A 25,553-nucleotide genomic window follows, 5' to 3' on the forward strand; every position below is an offset into this window, starting at 1 on the left:
GCCTGGTTAGTGCCAAGATGTATGACATCACAGTGGTGGTAGTAAATGCTTTTACAGTACACAAAAGCCACCATTACTTGCTTAATTTATTTTAATTTATCCATGACATAGAAAAGAAGGTCAGACTATTATGTTATAAGGAATGACCAATGAAAACAGTTTTCAATAACTATAATGATTCACATTTGGAGGACATGGAATTATTTTTCTTTGCAAATGATAAATATTGCAATTTCTGAATCCATACCAGTCTCCTTGTAATCATGGGAATTCTCCACCATTATGAGTCAGACATCCTCATCTTTCTCTATTATAATTCACCAGTGTTAGGGGTATATTTACTAAAGTGCGTTTTTTTAGAAGTGAAGATGTTGCCCCTAGCAACCAATCAGATTCTATTTAACATCTAGCACCTTATAGAAGATAATAGCTAGATTCTGATTGGTTGCTATAGACAAAATCTCCACTTCTAAAAACCTGCACTTTAGTAAATCTACCCATTACAGTGCATAGCATCTTGTCTTACTTTTTAAGTAGTTATTTAAGTTTCCCTTGGTCATAAGCTCAGTAACGATATAGACAGGTTCTCCAGCTGAGCAGACTGCCAGCAGCTGAATGAGGTTCCTGTGACACAGACTCTTCAGGGCGTTAATTTCTTTCTCAAAGTCACTCTTTTCAAGGCTATCTGTGAGACCAAGAACATAACATTAAGATGACCAACTCCATCCTTCCCTCTGCTATTAGAAATCCACAATTCTTATAGGACAAACCTTGCTGAAAGGTTTTTATTGCCACTTTTTCCTGATCATTCCAGATGCCTTCAAAGACTTCTCCAAAAAATCCTTTCCCTAACTCCTTAACTATCTTGAACTCTGAACGTGGTCTTTCCCAGTTGTCAACTGAAGCAAGGACCTTCAAGGAAACAGTAAGGTAGCTTGTAAAGAGAAGGTTACAGAAAACTGCAAAACAAGTTAAAATTGAGGTGCGGGCGAGCAAAATCAGATCACTTCCAAACCAAACTTTAAATATGTACTTACAGTGTTTAGCCTCTAGGTGGTGCTGTGCATTGATAACCGATGACAACAAATGAAAAAACAAACAAATCCTTAGTTTTTGTATAACAAACTATTGCATAGTATGCAGAGGGGTCTATTTATTATTTTTCACATGATGACAGCTATACTGAACATACTGTATTGCTGGTTACACTGACCGATATATCGTGTATGCATTAACCAGTGTGTACAGATGATATGTCTGTGAACGATGTCGTTCACAGACATATCACTTCGGCTGTGCAGTGCAGCCGATGCCCAATATCCGACCATCCGTACACTTGCTGCAGAGGCCTCCAGTGACTGACATCTCAACTGGGCGGGCACATGTAAATGCCTGTCCAGTTGTGACGTCAGTCGCAACACATTGAGCCGACAATTGGTAAGATTGCATGCACTTGCCAATCGTCAGATAGAATGGCGGATTGGCCGGACAGAACACATCAACATTTGCCAAACACATTAACAGTTTTCTCAGTAAATATATTTGTAATGGGGCTATTGTAATGACATATTCACCAAATGTCAGCAACAACCCATGCAATCCACACATGCAAAGAAATCAAACCATAGGGTATTTTTGACAAGTGGGGGTTCTGAGTGGCATGTGGAAAACCTAAGGGTTATAATGGGGCATCTTGGGATAAGTAATACGGGAGTGAGGAGGACAAATTTTTATTACAGAGAGTAAGGGTAATGCCTTTTTGACAAGGAGTGCGCTGTCACCTTCAGTGCCCTGTCAGCTGTTTGTGATGCTTCCAGGTCTATAGTGCCCAAGCTGTGTCATCACGGGCATGACCTCCGATACTGACACAAATGCGCTGCTGCACATGCGCTGCTTCTCCGCACATCTTCTCTGCTCCATCCTTCATTACAGAGAACATACCTCTGAGTGTCCCCATATAAAAAAAAGATACCTCAGCGCTATAATAAAATGTAACCAGTAGAAATTCTCTTTGTAAAGCCTCCGTTTAGGGGGGAATGAATTGCGTCAGGCTTTTACTACTGGACTCCTTGTTGCACAATTGTACTTTGAACCCCAAAAGTGATATATGGGACATTGCCGGTGTCTACTCAGAGCCGCATGCAGGACCGGCATCTCTTTCAACCGATGCTGGTCAGAGAAAGTAGTGCTGTGACAGCTAGCAGCAGAGAAACACTCCTACTCACTGGTGGCCACTCCACTTTACTGTCAGACCTGGGACATCTCACCACGGCCGGAGCATCCGGTAATTTACCCAACAGACTGTCTTGGGACATTCAGGGCCTGATTCAGAGACGCTCGCAAAAAGCGAGCGCTCGCTCCGAATCAGGGCGGGCGCAGGTTTTTCTAGTTGCGGCCTCTTAGGCACTCGCATAGCTGTGAGTTACCACCCACAGCTATTGTGAGCAGCCATGATGATGGTCGTGATGGTCAAGACCATCGCAACCATCGGGCCTTGTGGTAGGGTCTCGTGGCCGCAAGCCACGGAGAGCTTCTGGCTCAAATAAAGCCAAAAGCTCTCTCACTGACGTCACTGGTGATGTCAGTGGGACCGCCCACAAACGGCAGGCGTTCACATGGAAACGCCTCCGTTTGTGAAGCCACCCCCGCGCCCCGCCTACAAAATGGGGCCAGCTGTCGATCAACATTGACAGCTGCCCCTTTTGTAGTGAGTCCCGGAGGGAGTGCTTTTTTGCGCTCGCTCCGGGACTCGCACACGCTGCACGTGCACACTGGGCCACCATCGACCCGCTTGCGAGTGCAATGCGCTTGCAAGCGGGTCTGAATCAGGCCCTCAGTTCCATATACAATATCGTTGCTATTGAAACTTACAGTGGATCCACATAGGGATTTGTTTCACAGAGTCTCCAGCACAAAACTATTATAATTATACTGTTATGTATTTTTATTGTTATATATATTATAGATTTCATTGAAGCTTAGCATATATCAGAGGTTCCCAAACGTGGTCCTCCAGGCTCCGCAACAGTCCAGGTTTTAGAGATATCTATGGTTGAGCACAGGTGACAATTAGTACCTCAGTCAATTTGACTTAACCACCTATGCTCAACCATGGATATCTCTTAAGCTGCATACACACACAACAATTTTGTTACCGATTTTCTGAATGATTTTCTGTCATATTATCTTTCAGATTTTCTGTCAGATTTTTTTTAAAGTGTAATGAACGATTTTTTTGAACTACAAACGATTTTTGCATATTAACTTAATGAAAATCGTTGAGTTGACAAGCCTGACTGAACTACAAATGTGAACGCGCATTAACGATAATCGTTCATTGTTTGACTCAGAAAGTGAACGATTTTTTTAAATGATATAGTTTAACGATAATCGTTCAAAAAAATCGTGTGTGTATGCAGCTTAAGCTGCATATACACACAACGATTTTTTGAACTATTATCGTTAAGCTGCATACACACAATGATTTTTTGAACGATTATCGTTAAACTATATAGTTTAACGATAATCGTTTGACAAAATCGTTCACTTTCTGAGTCAAACGATGAACGATTTTCGTTCATGCGCGTTCACGTTTGTAGTTCAGTCAGACTTGTCAACTGAACGATTTTCATTAAGGGAATATGCAAAAACAATGATTTTGTTACCAACGGTTTTATGAACGATTTTCTGTCAGATTATCTGTCAGATTTTTTAAAGTGTAATGAACGATTTTTTTGAACTACAAACGATTTTTGCATATTCCCTTAATGAGAATCGTTCAATTGGTCAGTCTGACTGAACTACAAACTACAAACGTGAACGCACATGAACGATGATCGTTCATCGTTTTAACTCAGAAAGTGAACGATTTTATCAACGATTGAACGATAAACGATATCGATAATTGTTCAAAAAATCTTTGTGTGTGTATGCACCTTAATACTTGAACTGTTGGGGTGCCTTGAGGACCATGCTTGGGAACCTCTTTCATATATGCTCTTTTTATTAATATATAGAAGCCTTTTTATTACTATTTACTAGTTATGGAGTGATGATTTTTATGTATTACTATTGAATGTCTAGCATAATTTATTATTATTACATGCGTCTTGATCAATTATTCTGCCCTACCAGAGATATATTTATATATTTTTGCCAGCACTGTTCCACATCGTATATTGTATCAATACAGTAAATTCAGAGTACATTATACCACCACTGCTGGGTATATTACATAAGGCACTGCCACCATTTGTTGTGTATATACAGGTGTGTGCTAAACTAACTGCGCACCACCGGCATTAACCCCATATGTTTCTGTCTGTAACTGGAAATACAGCATACCTGCCGATGTATGGCTGCATTGTGTACCTGCTGCATACCAATTAATGCTGTGTTACCTGCATCCTGTTTTCTGCCAGTTAATAAACCACCTAACCTGGTTAAGTAATCTAACGTGTACTGTCACACACTGCTGACACCTATTTTACATCATACAGCAGGTTATCCCAGATATAAGTGAATGAATAGCAGTATAGGCATATCGTTTGTTAAAACATTCTTGCAGCTTAAAACCTGCTGCTAAGCTGTACAATTTCAAATGATAGTTATTCTGAGTTGTGTTTTTCTTCTTTAGATATTATCCACATTTAATTATACAGGAACCACTGGTTCTGGGTCCCAGCCAGGGATTATAACAGTTCTTGTGCTAGCAGCATCTACACCATATAACCTGAATTGAACTGCCCAGACTAGTATGCTTAGGGGCATAATTATTAATTATTGGGTCCTATACCCGATAATTTTAATTTCTTATCGCCGCTATTCGCTGCAATAAGTAATGAAGATTCAAAAGGATGTTTTAAATATACCCTTAGTGACAGTGGCTCTGAAAAGAGCTCTTTCCTGCAATGTTTTAGAACAAAGTGAATTGATTGTATTAGCGATCACTTCACTCCTTTATTAGGAACCCGCAACGGCCACTGCCCAGGAGGGTTCCTACAAAAGATTTGACAGCCTAGCAGGCCCCATAGGAACATTTGGTGGCTGCTTCTGCTGCCGGAAATGGAGGGACTGCGGCAGATATCAGAGATCGGAGATATCTGCAGCGGTTCTTTCTTCTTAATATGCGTGGGTACCCCCCGAAAAGGAGTATTTTCAGGAGATATCCTGCAAATATTATTTGATAAATAGACCCCTTAGACACAGTTCAGAAGGATGTACAGCAGGGGTCTTCAGCCTTTAATACAGTGTGGGCCACATTAAAAATTAAACAAAGCCTGAGGGCCACTAAGCTATACTGCGGTATTTAGACTCTGCCCCCTCCTCAGAAAATTATGTCCCATAACTGCCAACTCCTACAATTTGAATTAGGTCACAGAACGGCACCCGTCCTCCCACAATTATATTTATATCCCATAACTATTCCTCCTACTCCATTAATTATGTCAGATAGTTGCCCCATCCTCAAACAATTATGTCCCATAACTGCCCCCCTCTGCAGTGCCCCTTATACAGTGCCCCCAGTAGTGGTCCCCCCAAAGCAGTGGCCCAAGAAGTGGTCCTCATTATGCAGTGCCCCCAGTAGTAGTCCCCCATGCAGTGCCCCCCAGTAGTAGTCCCCCCCTATGCAGTGGCCTCAGTAGTGATCTCCATTATGCAGTGCCCCCTGTAGTGCCCCTTATATAAAGCCCCCAGTATTAGTCCCCCTTATGCAGTGCCCCCAGTAGTGGTCCCCCCTATACAGTGCCCCCAGTGTGGGGAGGGCATAGCTGTGCACCACCAAAAAGGGGTCACGGTCACGCGATATGGGGCATGGCCACGTGAGAAGGGGGCATGGCCACGTGGCCCAAACCCCTGTGCCTATTACTTGGGGGGTGTAGGAGGTCCCAGTTTGCAGTGCAGGCTGACTCCCTCAGTGTCAGGAGCCGAGTGCTGCACTTAATGCTACAGTGCAGCACCCGGCTCCTGTCAGTGAGGGGGAGTCAGCACCATGGTGTCACCCCTCGGCGGATGACACCCAGGTGTTAACCGCATCCCCCTTGTCACCCTTGTGACGCCACTGTCCCCAGTTGCAGTGCCCCTTATACAGTGCCCCCTGCAGTAGTCCCCCCTATGCAGTGCCCTTTATACAGTGCTCCCAGTAGTAGTCCTCCCCCCATGCAGTGCCCCCAGTAGTAGTCCCCCCTATTCAGTGCCCCAGTAGTGCCCCTTATATTGCATCCCCAGTAGTGATCCCCCCTATGCAGTGCCCCCAGTAGTAGTCCCCCCATGTAGTGCCCCCCATAGTAGTCCCCCATGTGCAGTTCCCCCAGTAGTGCACCTTATATTGCATACCCAGTAGTGGTCTCCTCTATGCAGAGCCCCCAGTAGTAGTCCCCCCTATGCAGTGCCCCCATTAGTAGTCCCCCCATAGTAGTCCCCCATGTGCAGTTCCCCCAGTAGTGGTCCCCCTGTGCAGTGCTCACAATAGTAGTCCCCCCTATGCAGTGCCCCCAGTAGTAGTCCCCCCATGCAGTGCCCCCAGTAGTAGTCCCCACTATGCAGTGCCCCCAGTAGTACCCATTATATTGCATCCCCAGTAGTGGTCCCTCTATGCAGTGCCCCCCCCAGTAGTAATCCCCACTATACAGTGCCCCCACCCCTATGCAGTGCCCCTGACTTATATTGGACAAAGACACACACAAAAAAAACCCACCACCACTTACCTGAATCCCCGCGCCTGCCGATGTCCGCTCCTCCGTCCAGTGTCCTCCCGGCCCGCTCTGCACTATGGGAGAGACAACATGACGTCTCTCCCATCACCCATGGCGGCAGTATGATTGTTTCTGTGTAGTGCAGACCGCACTACATTAACCATCCGCGGGCCACAGGGAACTGCTCTGCGGGCCACGGGTTGAAGAACCATGACGTACAGTGACATTGATGAAGTGCTTTAAGGAGTATGTATATATTATATATTAAAAATCATCTTATTTTCAATGAGTTATCTTAAGTTTCATTAAAAAAGAAACAAGTTATCTGCCTTCTCAAGTGTCACTTTTAACACATGCTGCATGTTTCATTATTATGACTGTTAAATTGCAGCATGTGAGTTACACACCTTAAGCTGGCCATACAGTACATGTTAAGATTAGAACAAAAATCTGGAAATGTATGGGAGCAAATGACAATTGACCACACAAATTGGGTAAATCAATTTGATTAAACAAATTTACATGAGTGACCTTTTTTGCACATTTTCCAGTATTGAGAGCAAATGGTCGCTTGTCTTTGATATAATACATTTCCAGATTTTTATTCCAACCAGCCAACTAGTTGGATAGTTGGAAAGAATCTTACATTATATGGCCAGGTTTACACAGCCTCTTCCATCCGTTATATCACAGCTGTTGGACATTGTGTTACAATGCAGTATCTTACCTCCGTCACACAAGGCTTCAGCAATGGGCCATGAAGGAGCTTCCAGTTGGTTTTATGGAAAGTGAGAAGTTCCTGTATGGTGGGGAAACTTCTCCCACTCTGAAGGTAAAATTCTCCCTTCGAGTTTACATGGATACGGAAATGGGTGACTTTATTTGCAGTGCGCACTGTAGAAAAACAAGCACAGAACTTAAACCATGAAACAGCAGCTAAACTCCATCTCAACACTAAAGAAGCTTTTTGTGGAAGGAGAAGGGAGAGAACCACATTTTTTATTTAGGCACCAAATGACATGTATCTGTAGGTTCCTGCAGACAAGAACCTGATTCAGAGATGGACATAAATCCTGTCATGACTGTGATTCCATAAGCAGTGGACCTGTAAACATATGCTAATGCCTTAGCTGATGTCTTGTGCATTAGAGATGCCCACCTCTGGCACCTCGCATCCACCGTTTACGTATAAAAGCGGAAACATCGGTTGCACATCAAGCCTCTGAGTAAGCCTATGCAGTCTAAAAGAGGTTCACTAAAGCATGCCCAAAAAACGGTCACGACATGCCTGTGTTTTTCTAACCCCCCTTTTCTGCCACAAACCCTGACTACCTGACACTCACTTTGTGAATAAATCCTCTCGGCTGTCACAAATACATCGCCGTCACACGGCAGTGTGGCTCTGACGCATGCGCAGTGGCAAAAAATCACTCTGTGTGCAACATCAACAATGCGGCCATCTCTGAAACAGGCCCAAGGACGTCACGGATGTTCTAGTTCCACCATTGCCATTACTTGCCTCACCCACTTAACATTTAAAGGCCAAGGGGACAATTTAGGTAATGGTGGTATCTAAACACAGTAGATTTCACACATTACATATCTGTATTATCTCCTATGTACTGCTGAAACCAATATCCCCATAGTCCTGTAAGTGAATGGAGGTCTTCAAATGGTGTTTCAAATGAAAAGAGCTACCAGAGAGTGACACCTTTCTATCATAGCCAGCATTAACTTTTCAGCAATTTTTGCTACAGTAGCTCTTCTGTGAGACCGGACCAGACAGGCTAGCCTTCATTCCCCATGCGCATCAATGAGTCTTAGGTTCCCATGACCCTGTTGTCAGTTCACCGGTTGTCCTTCCTTGGACCACTTTTGATAAGTACACTACTAACAACAACCCAGAAGACCTGCCGATTTGGATTCACAATTTGGTCAAAGTAGCTCAGATCATTTTGCTTACCCATTTTTCCTGCTTCTAACACTTCAAATGAGAGTTCACTTGCTCCCTAATATCCCACCCCCTGACAGGTGCCATTGTAACAAGATAATCAATGTTATTCACGTCAACTGTCACTGGTTTTAATGTTATGGTTCATGGGTTTAGATAAATATGCTCCTAAATGACATTTTGATGGACTCTTTTTAGAGGTTTAAATGTACAATATATAGACCCTAATGTTAATCCTAACTTTGAACTGAGCAGTGCACCTTTCTTTTTTGCTCTATTGATTTCAAAGCTTTTGACACCTGCAAAAAGTTGCACCTGTCTGGGCCGGCTATAGATGGAGAACTCAATATGTCATACCCACTTTGAAATAAACTGCAGATTGATAAATTTTTTCTGTAATTTTGCCCAATAATGGGAATGCAACAAAATATATTTTCTGGGATTCAAATTAATATTGAATTAGTTTACAAAAGATTGCAAAATAATAAACTAAATCTGAATATAAAAATTTAATTGGAGGGACCTAGGGCCTGATTCAGACCCGCTCGCGAGCGCTGAGCGCTCGCAAGCGGGTCGATGGTGCCCTAGTGTGCATACGCACGACGGAGGCTGCTCCGTCGTGCGCATGCGCGGGACCCGGCTAGCGACGGGGAAGCCGTCGCTCCGGGTCTCGCACCAAAGGGGGCATGCTGTCGATGGTGAGTGACAGCACGCCCCCTTTCGTGGGAGCGTGCCGGGGCGTGGCTGCCAGATGGAGGCGTTCCCATGGGAACGCCTACCGTCTGGGTCCGGCCCCACTGACATCACTAGTGATGTCAGTGGGAGTGATTTTGGCTCTGATATAGCCAAAATCAGTCCAGGGCTTGCGGTCACCGAGACCCTACCGCAGGGTCTCGTCGCAAGCCCGATGGTCGCGATGGTCTTGACCATCGCGACCATCTTTTTGGCCGCTCGCATATGCTGTGGGTGGTCACCCACAGCTATGCGAGCGGCCAGGAGGCCGCTCCAAGTTTAGGTAGGAGGGCCCTGGTCAGAGCGTCCGGCTCTGAATCAGGCCCCTAGATAATAAGTCGTATTTGTAATTTTAACTTCGACAAGTGATAATTCTGTCACGTGTACTAAAGTAACAGTGATAACACCGTGCAGTTTACCAGAGTCTCTCTAAAATTGCTTTATTCACAACTGAATCTCAAACAGAATCCTGTATTTGGTATTTCCAGGGATCGCGCTAATACATAGACCTTGCAAAACTCTGAAACACCTGCAGCATAATCTGGAAAATCCATAAGGTGAAAATTGCACACACCTCTATTCTAATGAATCAGATGTCAGATGTGTTGTTAATAAATTCTACTGTTTTCCTATGCCTTGTATCACTTCAGCAGCCAAGAAACAGAATATTGGCGACAAACAATATGGGGCCTAGAATTAAAAAATGTGATGGGGCCCTGCTAATTACCATTTCTTATTTGCTGTGTATCACAGTGCTAAAGAAGATAAAATAGAAACTCTCCAGAGCATGGTACACGGACATACATAGCATGGTAGAGGGTGCAACTTGACAGCTTCCACCAAAGCCAGATCTGCTAAGACAAGGCCCTTTTCTTCAACTAAGATTATGGCAGCTGACCAGGGAACTGGTTTTAACCCTAAATTACCAAGAAGTATAAGAGACCTGCATCTCCTGGTATGAGAGGCACTGATTAATATTAATATTCTTTTTTGTTCAGTCCCTGTTACAGCAAGTCCAGACATTTTTACAGTGTATAGTTATGGGGAGATTTATCAAATCTTGGAGAGAGATAAAGCACAAACCAATCGGCTTCTGTCAATTTACAGTTGCATCAGTTATACCTACCTGCAGGGACAGCTCTTCCAATAAGAGTTGTCCCTCACAAAGAGAGGACTTCTGGGAAATCCTATTGCACATGTGCAGCCTATGCATGTGCAATCTCCATAGGAAGGAGAGGGATCCTTCTGATCCCTCTCTAGGGGGTTCTTGCAAAAAAGAAGCCTATAAGCTTCCATAGGCAATGCAATCTATAGATGGCATTGTCTGTCATACAGAAGATCCGGAAAGTTTAATTTACCGGAGTTTGTTGCATACGGGCACATCGCAGCCCCATAGAATTTTATGTGGATGGGTGTGCCACAGGTCTGCAGCAGATATCTCTGATATCAAAGTTGGAACCTTTTTAATAAAACTAAATTTTCCCAATGTTTTAGCGTGTTAACTTAAATACATCCTGTCCTTTTTCTCTCTACACTGTATCTCTACAAAATTTGATAAATCTTGGTGTCACTTTTTTGTTACATATGTTATTTGATGTTTTAGGTGATGTTGTGCTGTCCTCTTTTCTTATTGGATCCTCTCTAGCCTCTTTTGTAAAGTTTGGTTAAACATGACTGAATGACAAGTATGGGGCAGGGTGGGAAGAGTGCCAACAAGGTCTTCAGATTTAAAGAGCCTGCACTTCTCCAGGAACCGTTACAGCAACATTAGCCAAGTGTTCCATAATAAACTTTATAATATAGCAGCATATTATGAAAAATTCCGTACTTCTTTTTAAATAGTAATATCCATTAAAATATATTCCCCCCCATAAATAACTATGTACTGAAATTATTGCATGAACACTTCAGTTTGTCAATTTATACACAACTTGAGTGGGCTCAGGGCTGTCAGCAGTGTATTTTGTAGATAAGCTACTAGAATACTATACATCAATCCCTGTTTGGAATGTCCCTAATTCCTTCAGACTGACTTGTCACATCTCTATCACCAAGGCCACTCCCCAAGTCATCCAATCCTAGACTCAAAATTGCAATATTCCTTTGTCATGTTATGATGTTTGATCCTCGTCAATCAATGGATCGCCCAACCTCAAACAGAACTGTTGGGGGCTGGGGAGGGGGTTACACTGTAGTTTAAATGAATTCCAGAGCATTTAAAACTTGGTTTCATGTAGAAGAAAGATACAAATATGTTACTATATGCAATGAAGTTTCAAAAAGGAGAGGTTGAGATTGGCACTTGTGTAGCTCCATTAATTAAGTTAAATGTCCAGCTCAGCGCATACAAATCAAATGGTATCCGTGAAGCTAAACAAAATAAAAATTGAGACCTAGGGGTAAATTTACTAAAGTGAGAGTTTTTAGAAGTGTGTTTTAAAAGTGATGTTGCCCATAGCAACCAATCAGATTCTAGCTATTATCCTCTAGAAGGTGCTAGTTAAATGTTAACTAGAATCTGATTGGTTGCTATGGGCATCATCACTTTTAAAACTCACTTCTAAAAATTCTCACTTTAGTAAATTTACCCCCTAGAGATGCCACCAATCTCCTATTAAATGCAAGAGATGCTACCCCTTTCAGACAGAAATTCAAATTACCGGGTTAAACATTTCAAACCGGTAATTTAGTTATTTACACAGGATCTTTTTCTGTCTGAAAGGGTCATCCCGGGTGTAAATTCCCGGGACTTCTACCCAGGAATTTACCAGGGTTGGAGACACGGGAATTTAGTCCCGGGTTGACCCTTCCAGACAGAAGAAATACCCATGTAAATTAGCAAATTACCGGGTTTAAATTTTTGACCCGGTAATTTACTCTACAGAGAATGGCAAAACAACCCTGTACGCAAAGGTCGGGAAAAATAAATTTTTTTGCCATTTTCTGTCTGAAAGTGGTATTAGTAACAACAGTACAGATACAATAAAATAACCAAAAATGATTCACTTGTATATTAAGTGTATTTTGTGTCCATAATACTGACTACACTGAAAAATGTAATATTTAGCAGTAATAAATCTAATTAGTTTTACATTTTGAGATAGTTCTGCTTTTAGTGATAACTTTAGACTTTGATATTAATAGTTAAGCAAATGAACCTATAAAACTACTCATAGTTTCCTGTGTCCTCTGATATTGGTTCAGCACAGATTACTTTCAGGGCAGGACAGATAACAGAACTACTGTACACACCTTTTCTCAGAGAGACAGCCTATGTAAAAGAATGTCAGACCTTCGCTCTTATAGCCCTTTGTGTTTTATAATACATACTGTATAAGGAAATAACTGCAGTCATTTTTATCCATAAACCCAGGGCTCTTCAAACCTTCAAGTACACTGTAATGCTGGGCATACATGGCAAGGAGACATCTCCCTGTTCCTTCCGTAGGAAGGAACACAGGAAATATCTGTCTGTCGGCCGCGCTGGGCATACACTGCCCGATGCGGCCGACAGTTTCCTGGTAAATATCGCATCGGACGGGCATGCTGGATTGTCCGAGCAATATTTAACCCTCGGTCGCCCCCCCCACGCTACAATTATCGTGGCGATCCGCCGATATCGGGCGGATCGTCCCGATAATTGCAGCGTGTATGGCCAGCATAAGGAAACTGGGATGTCCTCATTTCTACAAACTATGAAAACAAGATATTTTTTTTCCTTTGGAAGTACAATTGCATGTAAGATACATGTGAGTAATCTCATATTAGTAATCTCATATTAGAAATATGGATTATACTGTATGTCTAAAAAATGCAGTGTATCATCATACAGGTTTTTAACAGAACAGCACAAGTAACTAATTACACAAGAATGGAGGACACCAACAAGCTATCATTAAATGGCTATAGTGCTTCCCACTCTTGATATTCTCATCCGCATTCCGCTTTGGTAATGTTCCCTCTAGTCCACAGGTTCTCAAACTCGGTCCTCAGGACCCCAAACAGTGCATGTTTTGCAGGTCTCCTCACATAATTACTAGTGAAACAGTTAGCTGCACCTGTGGATCTTTTAAAATGTGTCAGTGACTAATGCTGTGCACCTGCTGGGTGACCTGCAAAATGTGAACTGTGGCCCTGATTCAGAGCCGGACACTCTGACCAGAGCGCTCGCTCTGAATCAGGGCCCTCCTCCATTAAAATGGAGTGTCCTCCTGGACACTCGTATAGCTGTGGGTCACCACCCACAGCATATACGAGCGTCCAAAAAGATGGTCGCAATGGTCTTGACCATCGCGACCATCGGACTTGCGAGTGAAACCCTGTGGTCGGGTTTCTCAACCACAAGCCCTGGAGTGATCTTGGCTCTATCAGAGCCAAAATCACTCCCACTGACATCACTAGTGATGTCAGTGGGGCCGGCTTCAGACAGTAGGCGTTCCCATGGGAACACCTCCGTCTGGCAGGCACGCCCCCGGCACGCCCACCAATGGGGGCGTGCTGTCAATCAAGATCGACAGCACGCCCCCTTTGGTGCGAGACCCGGAGCGATGGAAAGTCCTTCGCTCGCCAGGTCTCACGCATGCGCACGACGGAGCTCCCTCCGTCGCGCGCATGCGCAGTGGGGAACATCGACCCACTTGCGAGCGTACTGCCGTACTGTCTGAATGACCCCCTGTGTGCGGTCCTGAGGACAGAGGCCCTGATTCAGAGCCGGACGCTCTGAAAGAGCGCTCGCTCTGAATCTGGGCGTTTTTTTTTTTTGTGCGGCCTCCTAGCTGCTCGCATAGCTGTGGATGACCACCCACAGCTATTGCTAGCGGCCAGGATGATGGTCACGGTGGTCAAGACCATCGGGCTTGCGACGAGACCCTTGTGGTAGGGTCTCGTGGCCGCAAGCCCCAGAAAGCTTCTGGCTCTAACAGAGCCGGAAACTCTCCCACTGACATCACTGGTGATGTCAGTTGGGCCGCCCACAAACGGCAGGGCTTGGGAACGCCTCCGTTTGTGAAGCCACCCCCCGACCACGCATACCAAACGGGGCGAGCTGTCAATCACCATCGACGGCTCGATGTGAAGGATAAAGGGTAACTCAGGAAACACGTCTGGGTTCTGCACTATAGAGAGAATGAGGTAATATAATGTGTGTGTGCCACCCTTATTGGGGACATAGGGCAAAACCTTATTGTGGGCTCAGACTTTAAGCATAAGAATGCTGCCTGTCAGCTTTCTAGAACAATCCCAACTCCAGTCCTCAGAGAGCCCTAACAGTGGATGTTTTCCAGATCTCATAGTTGGTGCAAAGAAGTATTTTTTTTTTACTGGCTGACACATTCAAAATTGGTGCTGTTACCTGATAATGAATATTGTCCAGGGTTAGTATCGCTGGGCCGGACCAGGTAAGAACCATTGGCATTAGGTGGAAGCAGTAGCAGTCTCTCTGCTTCATAACGACTAGAAACTTCTATGTACCAGCTGTAATGAGAATGCATAAGTTAAGTGAGAGCCAACAAATTATTACAAATCCTGGGGCTGATGCAGAAAATGAATGTTAATTACTGGAAAAAAAGCACAGAAAAAATATTGTATTCCTGCACATATGCAGATTATTGGTTATGACAAGCCTCCATCACCACCAGCGTGTATTATAGCTGCCTAATACCAGGCGTAATTTGTCTATTTTTGACTTTTGTCCTGCAGGTCTACATAAACCAGTGATGTGCTGTGAGGTAAATGGCTGAGGAGGCACTGGCTAGTTTAAGAACCAGATTTACAAATACATATATGAACCAGAGGGTTCATGTGGGCATTATACAAAGGTGCATCAGTATGTAGTGCTGGAAATTTGGTGTGTTTTTTTAATCAGGGATGTGTGGAAAAGGTAGACAGGGGAGGCAGTGCCTCACCTGCCATACACATTTTACTCCTGAGTTTTGACTGTAAAAATGATTAGAATAATACAAAGAAGATATAATATTTTATTTACAGTTTTCTTATAATTTTTATATAGTCAAAACTGTGGAGTATACCCAAGAATGACAGGAAAGGCTCTGCCTCACCACACCGCACATCACTGGCATGAACCACATTTGGAACAAATCAGAGAAATCATCAGCAAGAGTTTGAGTACCTTACACATAACTCCTATACAGTGTAAATTTTATTTTTGCTCATGATTCTACAATTAACACTTTCCCACAGAGGTGTATTAAGGTATAGGGGGCCAATGTGTAGCAGCCCCCTCCCATTGAGGCATGACCCCTTTCCCATACTTGCTGTTGATGGCGCCATCTTTGTGTATGTCTTTGGAAACATGGCGTATGCACAGAAGATAACAAAGACTCTGACAAATGCAATGTCTTTGCTATCTTCCATGTTGTGCTATCTTTAGACTGCCGGAGATATGGCATTGCCGGCAGTTGTCTGAAATACTTTAGAACAGTGTTTCCTAAACTCAGTACTCAAGGTAACCTTAAGCTGGCCATATACCTGCACGAGCAGCTTAAGATAAGATTCAAATACTACTCCCCGGAGCTCCCTGGCAGTCCCGGCAGCACGATTTGATGTTTTCTATTGCACACGATCTGTCGTACGATCGATCGTTTGCCTCACGCACTCATCAGGGAAAAGTCATTGAAATTACATGAATGGACGAACGATGCATCGCATGCACAAAATAAGCGGCACGATCTGCACACGATAGGATGGAACATATGTGCTACACATCTGATCATATGATCCGTTTATAGGAGCTGCGGAAGTGCGCATCGGATCGTACCCTACTCCAAAAATACACAATATCAACATGATTCATCGCAAGACTCGTCAAAAATCGGGCAATCGGCCCGAAATCGTGCAGGTGTATGGCCAGCATAACAGTCCAGGTTTTAAGGCAGGGGTGGGAATCGTCCGGCCCGCAGGCCATATAAGGCCCGCAAAATCATTTGGTCTGGCCCTGCCAAAGCAACCGCAGATAGGACTCGAAATTCAATAAATCTAGGAGCTTTTATCATAGCATCTATAATTGTGGCGGCCGGGCTGTGGCTCTTTCAGCATACTACAGTGACACTAGTCCATTGGTGAAATTCTCCCCCTTAGCAGGCTGTGGCAGTTACTATGGCGGCGCAGCACCATACAGGGCTGTCATCAGCGGGGGCCGGGCTGGTTACATCAGTGCTGGTGAGAAGATCCCAGGGCTGCCCCTCCACCTTGCCTGTCACAAGACAAGGAACCATTAGGACTGCCCCTCCAGACTGTCTGCCCTCTACTCTGCCTGGCGACATACAGACGCACAGCCTCCCCATCCTTTTGACTTCTGGAGCCCACCAAAGGAGTAAGTGACCAAATATAGCAGGCTCATTTTTAAGTTGATAATTTTGTACGGCCCGCAAGTGAGGTTATAAATTTCCAGATGGCCCTTGGCTGAATAAAAGGTCCCCACCCCTGTTTTAAGGGTTTCCATGCTTACACACATGCAACTTAATTAGTACCTCAGTCAGTATAATTTAACAATCAGTGCTCAAGCATGGATGGATATCCTTAACACCTGGACTGTTAGGGTGTCTTGAGGATTAAGTTTAGAAACCCTTACTTTAGAATATGAGCTCACCAGGAGGTACTAGCACAAATTACCCCTGCCCATGAGAGTAAATCTAAAATCTAGTGGCTTCACCATGTAATCCATGACAGGTACTGTAAAAACGATATTATTGCAGACTGTTGTGCCATTAATTGTATTTTATTAGTATTACTTCCAAATAAAAAAATTGTTGGGTTTTTTGTGTGTTTTTTTAACCTCATTGGTTACATAGTGAAGTCCTGGAATTTCATTTAAAATGATTGATAAAGACCAGTTGGTCCATTTAGTTTGCACATTTTGCTTATTAAACAGTTACCCTACAGAGCTCTGCTTTTTAAAATTATGTTTGATTCTCCTTGTTTTAATAATATTATTGCTGGGATTTGTTCCAAGTGCACATCACTCTTTCAGTTATATACTCTTGAAGGTTTCTTCCCGCCTTTAAGGCACGCCATCTTATGCTGGAATTGGCCTTATTTGGGTATGTCAAATTCTGGAAAAATTGGACAGTCCTTTGTTGTTCCGTGTTTAAGTAATTCTTTTTTATAAAATTTTGGGAAAAAAAAGGAATGTCAATAAAAGGTACAATGCAAAATGATTAAACAAAAACAGGCCATCATACACATTTTCCGTATATATAACATCCCTTCTCTCTCCATTTACCAACATGTTGTGATATTACATAAATGAAGAGATAAGGTGAGACTATTTACGTAAGTAGTAAACTCAATTCTAGAACATAAAAACAGCTAAAGCAAGAAACAAATACAAACAACACAGCGCTATTTATATATTTCACAGGTGTCCCTTCAAAACTAACTTAAAGCACATCACATTCCACTCAACTTATTGCAGAACCCGTTAGGGTGGGGTTTGGAGGTGAATGGATGTAAAGGGAAGGGCATTTGTGATGTCCAGGAACACAATGGAACATTTTATTTAAAGTTGGTGGAGTAAATATCTTTCAGTCATTTAAAACACTATTACAATATCTATTTGCGTGTTAGGGGCTCAGGGTGTGAGTAGCACGTAAGTCAGAATGCGACCGCATCTTGCAATTTTAAGCAAACTGAGTATGCCCCGCGGTCTGCTTATGTATCTTGTGTCGATTCAGATTCATTAAATAGCAACTGCGTGTTTGTATATAAATGTCCTGTGGGCATGTTGTGAGCATGTGGCCAGAGTTGAGACCAGTGGCGGCTCCAGAGGTGGTGCTGCAGTGCAGTCTAAGATTCAAATTGGGGAGTCTCACCAACTGCCAGTGAGTCCCGGCCAGCGATGTTTGGCAGCGTATGGGGTGGCAGTTGGTGTGGCTCCCCTATTTGAATTTTGGACTGCGCTGTAGCCCCACCTCTGGAGCCACCACAGATTGAGACCAATTCTGAGTTGTGAGTATACCCCATTCACTCCTGCACCTAACATGGGTATAAGTGTTGCTGATAGTGATGTGGCTGCTCTCATGACCAGAGAGTAGGGAGCAACGCGATCACATAGATGTGTGTGACAGAATATGGGCATATAGTTGCATAAGACCTGGGCTGTAATTAAGGGTGTGCACCATCGTTGCCCCATGGCCCTTGCTTCTGGCAAGCAAGGTGTCTGGAACAGCACTCTGCAGCCAGTAACGCTGCAGCAGTGCTGCCCGGAGCATTCTTTGGACGCTACAGGGAGCCTAGGGAGGCACCCTACCTTCTTTAGACGTTCCATTCACTGCCGCACGATGGCTGGCCCTGCCCCCCATGTACGACATCATGAGCAACAAGGCCAGAACAGGGTGCTTTAAAGCCCTGTTACAGCCTTGGATAGCACTTAGGATCGTTGTAGTCCTGAATTGCGAGCGTATCAGAATTTGTCCCTCAGCCTCAATTATGTCCTCAACCTCAATTTCATTTGTTTTGCATCAGTAACCATTAGAGTTAATATGATACATAAATTGTTTAAAGTTTAATCTGGTTTCCAGACAATAAAATGATCAGTTTAAAACTACGGTTAATGAAGCTGACAACATCATACTAAAATGTCCTGACTTTATGCAGTTCTCAAAAGTATGAAGCATATTGGCCTGTTGAGCAGGGGCTTATCTTCCTATTGGCATGGATGGCCCTCGTCAGGGGCGCCGTCATTAGCATATTATCTCCTTCTGTCTCCTCTGCACTTACCAGTGCCCTCCATTGAGTGCTCTTGTGTATCAGGCTGTCATCCCAGTGATTTATCCGGTGTAGTGTAACTATCAGTTGTTAAAAAGCATAATGCTGTATAGGCAGCCCAATTTGAATATATGTAAATTATTTTACCCATAATGCATTTTGTTTGTATTCACTCTTTTCCTGTGTTTTTTTAGCTTAAATAAGTTAATAAATTGTGGTTTGCAATAGAGTAAGTTCTATAAAAGTATATATATATATATATATATATATATATATATATATATTAAAGAGAAATAAAAAAAAATATTCTCCCTATTTCTACAGGTGTGTGAATTAAACTACCCCCAGTGTGTGTTATTTTTTTTCCAGTAGAAGCAGTCATTGGAGGGGGGCACCAGTCCCTAAGTTTGCCATGGGCACTCTGACTCCTAGATTCACCTCTGCTGTTGAGTTTTACACTTGGGGTGCAATTTATTTCCCCTTTTACCATATGTCTGCATAGAGCTCAAGTTATAAATGAGCACTTTTAAATTACCTTCTTGCAGGGCAGCGGTATAGAACCATTTCATTGTGGAAAATACTGTAGGAGAGATTCTGCATCAGATACTGTAGACTGGAAACATTGCTCCCAGCGTGTTTGGACTGAGTGAACCTAGGTCACTATTGTGCAATAAGAAATGATTATCAGGTCAGGACTTGATAATTAATAAATCTGCCTCTATAAGCGAAATCCAAGTATCGATTTCTGTATATAATATTTTTTATGAAGTTAAGCAGTTATTCTAAAGCATAAGGGTATTGAAATGTGCAGTAACCCTGTGTAAAAGATAAAATGTAATGATGTAAGTGTAAATATAGATATGGAAATGAGATCGATTTTGTTTCTTGTAGTTGTTAAAAATCATACATAGTTCTCCCTGGATCAAATATGTATTTTATTGTCCCTTAACCTTTGTTTCTCCAATAAATAGTATTGTCAATGTGGGGTTCCTCCATATCAAAATATACCTAGTATAGTGGTAGTTTCTTGGGCTCTTAAGCTGGGCACACACTTACCCAACTTTGCGACTGACTGGCCATTGCGCCGACTGAGGGATCAATTTGGTAAGCTATACACACTTACCAGTCTGCCGCTCGATATGACTGACCAGTCATCACAACTGGGCAGGCATTTCAATTTTCCCACCAAGCTGTGATATCAGTGTCGACGGTCCCTGCAACTAGTGTACAGTCGGTCGACGGGTCACATGTACAAACATACACACACACAGATGCACAGATACAGTATATCTGCATGATATGTCGGTATCGGCTGTGCTGCAGGACCAACCTGATATGTCTGTGAATTATGTAATTCAAAGACATATTGGGTGTAAGCACATCGATCAAATGATATATATACTAGTGTGTACCCAGCTTTAGGAGATGCAACAACGCGACTGGGATAGTTCTATATTAATATTGAGTTTTGAATGCCTAATGATAGCTAATTAGTAAATATGGCTTTAAAACTATCCTAAACATCAAAGTTTACATGAGTATATGATGCAGAGCACCCAAAAATTAGTATACTTAATATTTTCTAAATATGCTAGAATAAACTAGAACAATTAGAAAGTATTTCTGTCATTTTTCATGAGGTATATGAAATAACTATTCTACTCTCCCAAATGTAAACATTGCAACTTGCATTACTATATTCCATACTTGCCAACTCTCCCTGATTGTAAGGGAGACTCCCTGAAATAGTAGCCTTCTCCCTGAAGAGTCTAGAAATCTCCCTGATTGCACCTTACCACCAATATGAAGATGTTATATAAAAAAAACCAGATGTATACATTCATATGGGATCATTAGTATAATTTCCCTGTTTCGGTTAGAAGGCACAATGATCCCTATGGTTACATGCATTTTCTGAAAAGCATCAGTGTGTTTTTATCAACAAATAGATCTTGATAGCTGCTTTGGGGATAGTTTACATTTGGATGTAAGTAAATTTTATATCACGCCTCTCAAATGTATCAGTACACGGCCGCATGCTCATACAGTAGGTGCTGCTTTCAAAATCTCCATTAAATACTTTTTCAAAAGTAGGCAAGCATGGTGTATTCTGATCTGTATGTTAGTCTTGGGGACTGGTATTGGGGCACCGGGCTCTCTGAGCTGGTGTAGCTGGACTGTTTCATTGCATCATAATGTACAACTTTTTCACTTCTTTAGTTTGGTTTTTATATATGTAGCACTTCATACACTTTTAATTATAACCTCTTACTTATGTAAGACTTAACACATAAAGAAACTCCTAACAATCACTTGTAATCTTGCACTAGTGTGATGCCATGGGGCAGTTCTGCTGGGTTGGCCTGGTGGGTTCCCGTGCCCTGTATTGGTTCCATATGAGTGTTAGGCACCTGCCTGATAGAGATCACCGGATGCGGTGGCCATTATTATGCTAAGAACCTCTTTGATGCATTTTAGCAGTATTATTAGGTTTAGCATGGTTAGAGTATGCACTTGCTTTTTTTCTCTTTCTGCTTGTATATCTAAGCAGGTAAAACCGCATGGTTATGCTACAGACAGGAAAGTAGCTTTGCTTCACATGGCTCTCAGTCATACTTGCCAACTTTGGAGTTATTCTCCCTGGGAGAAGCAGGTTGGAGGTGTTGGAGGTGGGTTCCAGACAGGTCTCGTCATTAAGCCTCGCTCCTTTGCCACGAACGGCACATATTTAAATAAGGGACGGGACCAAAATTACGCGATTCTCATAGAATCATGTCATTAGGTCACGCCCTCTGCTCGCAGATCCGCAGGTCAACAAGAAAATTCTCCTTCTTCTGCCCACTTCACTAGGAAGTGGGCAGAATGCAGGAGAAGTGCCTACCCTTCCGGGGGTGTGGGGGGTTACCCGAAAAATCAGGACCTCCCACGACTTCCAGGAGGGTAGGCATGTATGCTCTCAGTGCAGCAATAGGGTTTTATATAAACTTTATAGAGCTGGGTTAAATAGAATGTGCAGATAAAGCAGCATTTATTATAATTACTTAAGTCAGCAATTTGCTACAGGGATAAGCTGTCACATTCACATTCTGTAATACATCACAGAAAGATTAAAGATGTCTATTGCACCCCCTCATGCAAAGTACTATATCCTTATGGGCAACAAGAAAATTATGCAAAAACTGGGGGTGATTCAGTAGTGCAGCTTTGCCATTCCGTCATTGCAAATATGAGGTATCTGACACCCCCTGCTCCACTGGCGATCCTAACACTGTGACCACGGTCGCAGGCTGGGACAAACCATTGTGACCATCGGTCTTGATGGTGGACGGCGCAGGCCAGCTGAGTAAGCCTCAGCTTACACAGGCTGGCCAGCTTGCAAGGCCAGGAACTGCATCCATGGACGCAGATCCTGGCCCTGCCACTCCCGGAAAACGGGAATTCCGAGAATGCCAGCTGTCCCTGCCCCACCTCGAAAATGCCTCTGCCTGTCAATCAGGCAGAGGCATAGCTGGGGCTGCGTGCGGTCGAGCAGGACCCGTTCTACACATGTGCAGAACAGGTCCTGCGCACACGCAGATTCCCGATAATCGGGAATCTGCATTCAACATTGCACTAGCGTGCAATGCCGAATCAGCCCACTTATTTTTACTCTCCTCTGTGCTACTGTTAAACAGTCGGGGGAAATGCCTTTGTGGACATAAGCCTTGGTAGCAGCAGGACATTTTGCAATGCATTTAGATTTGGACGCATTTTTTTGCCCCAAATATATGCAGAAAAACTTTGATGCAAAACAATTCATACTTACGTGTGCAGGCATACAAATTTGTCAGTAGTAAATTTGAAAGTTGCATTAACCAATTCATACACAATATAATGAACATTAATTGTAATAAAAAGTAATAATAAATGCAAGCATATTTTCCTTATAAAATGTAATAAAATATAAACAAATCCCACATCCGTAATTTAGAGATATTATACTCTGCAACAGTCCAAATTGAAAAGATAAATAAGTAGTCCGAACAGACAGCTGTGACTTGATATAATATAGGGGGAGATGTATCAAGCTATTGAAAGCGATAAAGTGGAGAGCGGTAAAGTACCAACCAATCAGCTCCTGTCATTTTACAGTTTACGCTAGAAAATGGCAGAAGCTGATTGGTTGATACTTTGGGCCATATTCAATTGCCAGCGAAAAGCCGATGACGTCATTTTCACCAATCTGGACTTATCCCCGTATTCAATTCTTCCGACTTTTCGCCGGTGTGGAAAATCAGTGGTTCGAACCCAGCGATAAAGTAACACCTATGAATAGGTGTAAAAAAAAGGGCAGAATTGTGGTTTTGGGGTACAAACTTCCAAAAACCACCCTGCACTCCTTGGACAGTCCCCCAAAGGTATTCTATGTAAAAAAAAAAAAAAAAAAGTTGGGGGACAAACTTCTAAGCTAGCAGGTGGTTGCGGCAGGTGGATTTTTCACGTTTTTTCACATTAGCCACTTTAAAATATGCTGACCCCATTTTCAAGTACCCCAAATTTGCTGGGACTAGTCATTTTTCCATAAAATAAAAAAATGCAAAATGCTATTAATCATCACTTTTTCAAAGATGCTAAACAGCACCTATTAAGACCATTTAAAGACCACAAATACCTTCAGCAGGGATAATCGGGGGTATCCATAGTGATCCCCCATGTCAGTGCATCTTTTTTGGGGTGTCAGGCTGATTTCCCCGAAAATGACAGGTTTTTTTCACTCATTTCATTTTTGCCGAGTCTTGTTTTCACCGATTTGGAATTGAATACGGGGATACGCGGGGACGAGCACGAAACTTTCTCACACTCAAAAGCGGCGATGACGGCGAAAAGTCTGGCAACTGACTTTTCGCTCCTAATTGAATATGCTCCTTTATCTCTATTCACTGTATCTCTCTTCAATCTTTGATATATCTCCCCCATAGTTACCAGGTCAATGAGTTAAATATGATCATCTAGAGGGCTCAATACATAAACAGCGATCAGAAGTGGCTAAATATTGCTGCTGTTGTCCTCATCATCATCATTATGTATTTCTATACCAACCTGCCAGTACCACCTAGAGATGCACCTAAGGGGATGCGTCCACATCTTATTAAAACATGGTGCTCTTACTTGTACTTGCCCCTGCTGTTCTCATCTTACACTTGCTGTCACTTATTCCACCTCTCCTGGCAATAGATGACCATTTGCAGTATGGATATTTGTTTATTTTTACACCCCAAAGATTGCAGTTCTGAAAATATTCTGCCAGGAGGATCCACATTCAGGAATGTCCCCCCATCACTAAATAAATTATTTCATGGAGTTTAAAAAGACAGGAGAGGCCGGAGCAGGATGGATCTTTGGGAGTAATACATACATAGGAATAACATAGGAATACATAGTAATACATAGGAATAACAATTGGGTACTGGTTTACAAACATGCCCAAAACATCCAATCAATGTCATCCTTCATAGGTAATTATCTGCACAGTCACACAATAAATGTATCACAGTTTAGAAGAGACTGTAAATTGGGTACTTACGGCTCAGTGATCCTAACGTAATTGTTTTGAAGATCATGACTGTTTGGAAGACTGGAAATGGAAGATAGCATCACATAGTTTGCTGGGACGAGCCCTATATCCATTCCTGTCATTTTCCTGGCCATGATATAATCTCCCTCGTCTCTCACTTTGCAGAGTTCCTCTCCTTCCTTCACACTCAGTTCATTTACGTCTCTTGCATCAAAGTCATAGAGAGCAATCACGATGTCGATGTTTGGCAGACTGACAGGTGGAGAACTGTGTATGGTGGAAACAGTTGGTTGCCTTTCTGATTGAAAAAGAGGCCAGATCTTGTCCCACAGACACCCCATACAGCTCAGGTAGTTCCTTAAAAAGGCCTCCATTCTTTGTTAAGGTAAGTGCCAGCCTTACCTGTTTGGTTACTGATCACTTGTCTGTGAGCATTCTGTACCTTGTGTCTCTGTGTTCTGCTGCTCCCTGACTTCTATCAGTGCAGTTATGTTTCTGTTCACTTCCTTATCACCTGAACTTTCATAAACAAAACTTACTAGAACCAGGAAGACTGAGGAAAAAAAAGAATGTGAACCAACCAGTACATTGGTAAATATACAGAAGAAATTTTCAACCTTGAGAATTCACCTCCTGAAATATGTTAACTTTTAAACTCATCTGTATTCTCAAAAACATCTATTCCCTCCTGCCCAGATACAGCATGGAGATATATACTGAACTGGGTGCAATTATCACTATGTGATAATATTCCATTGTGAGCAACTGCATAGTACCCAGGTCTGGTGACAGGGGGGGATAAAGGGGACACCTGTACCGGGCCCGCTTGCCCAGCAAGCAACCTCCTGCACCCATAGGCAAAACTACGGGGTGGTCCAGGTGTGCACTGGACCACTCT

The 25,553-nt window shown here is 42.9% G+C and overlaps 1 protein-coding gene across 1 annotated transcript in view; it reads right to left on the minus strand.

The window, feature by feature from the left end:
• SRMS (src-related kinase lacking C-terminal regulatory tyrosine and N-terminal myristylation sites) overlaps positions 1-25,142 on the minus strand; it is a 41,403-nt gene extending 16,261 nt beyond the window's left edge. Inside the window, exons 1-5 of the mRNA XM_088442064.1 lie at positions 24,665-25,142; positions 14,729-14,850; positions 7,423-7,589; positions 771-912; positions 527-685 (exon numbers count right to left, since the gene is read on the minus strand). Coding sequence (XP_088298190.1) covers positions 527-685; positions 771-912; positions 7,423-7,589; positions 14,729-14,850; positions 24,665-25,029 — 955 coding nt within the window. The 5' untranslated portion in view covers positions 25,030-25,142. The remainder of the gene's footprint in view (positions 1-526; positions 686-770; positions 913-7,422; positions 7,590-14,728; positions 14,851-24,664) is intronic.
• Between the last annotated feature and the right edge of the window lie 411 nt (positions 25,143-25,553).

Source organism: Taudactylus pleione, unplaced genomic scaffold, assembly GCF_031769625.1.
Source record: "Taudactylus pleione unplaced genomic scaffold, aTauple2 ptg000018l, whole genome shotgun sequence".
Lineage (NCBI taxonomy): Eukaryota > Metazoa > Chordata > Amphibia > Anura > Myobatrachidae > Taudactylus > Taudactylus pleione.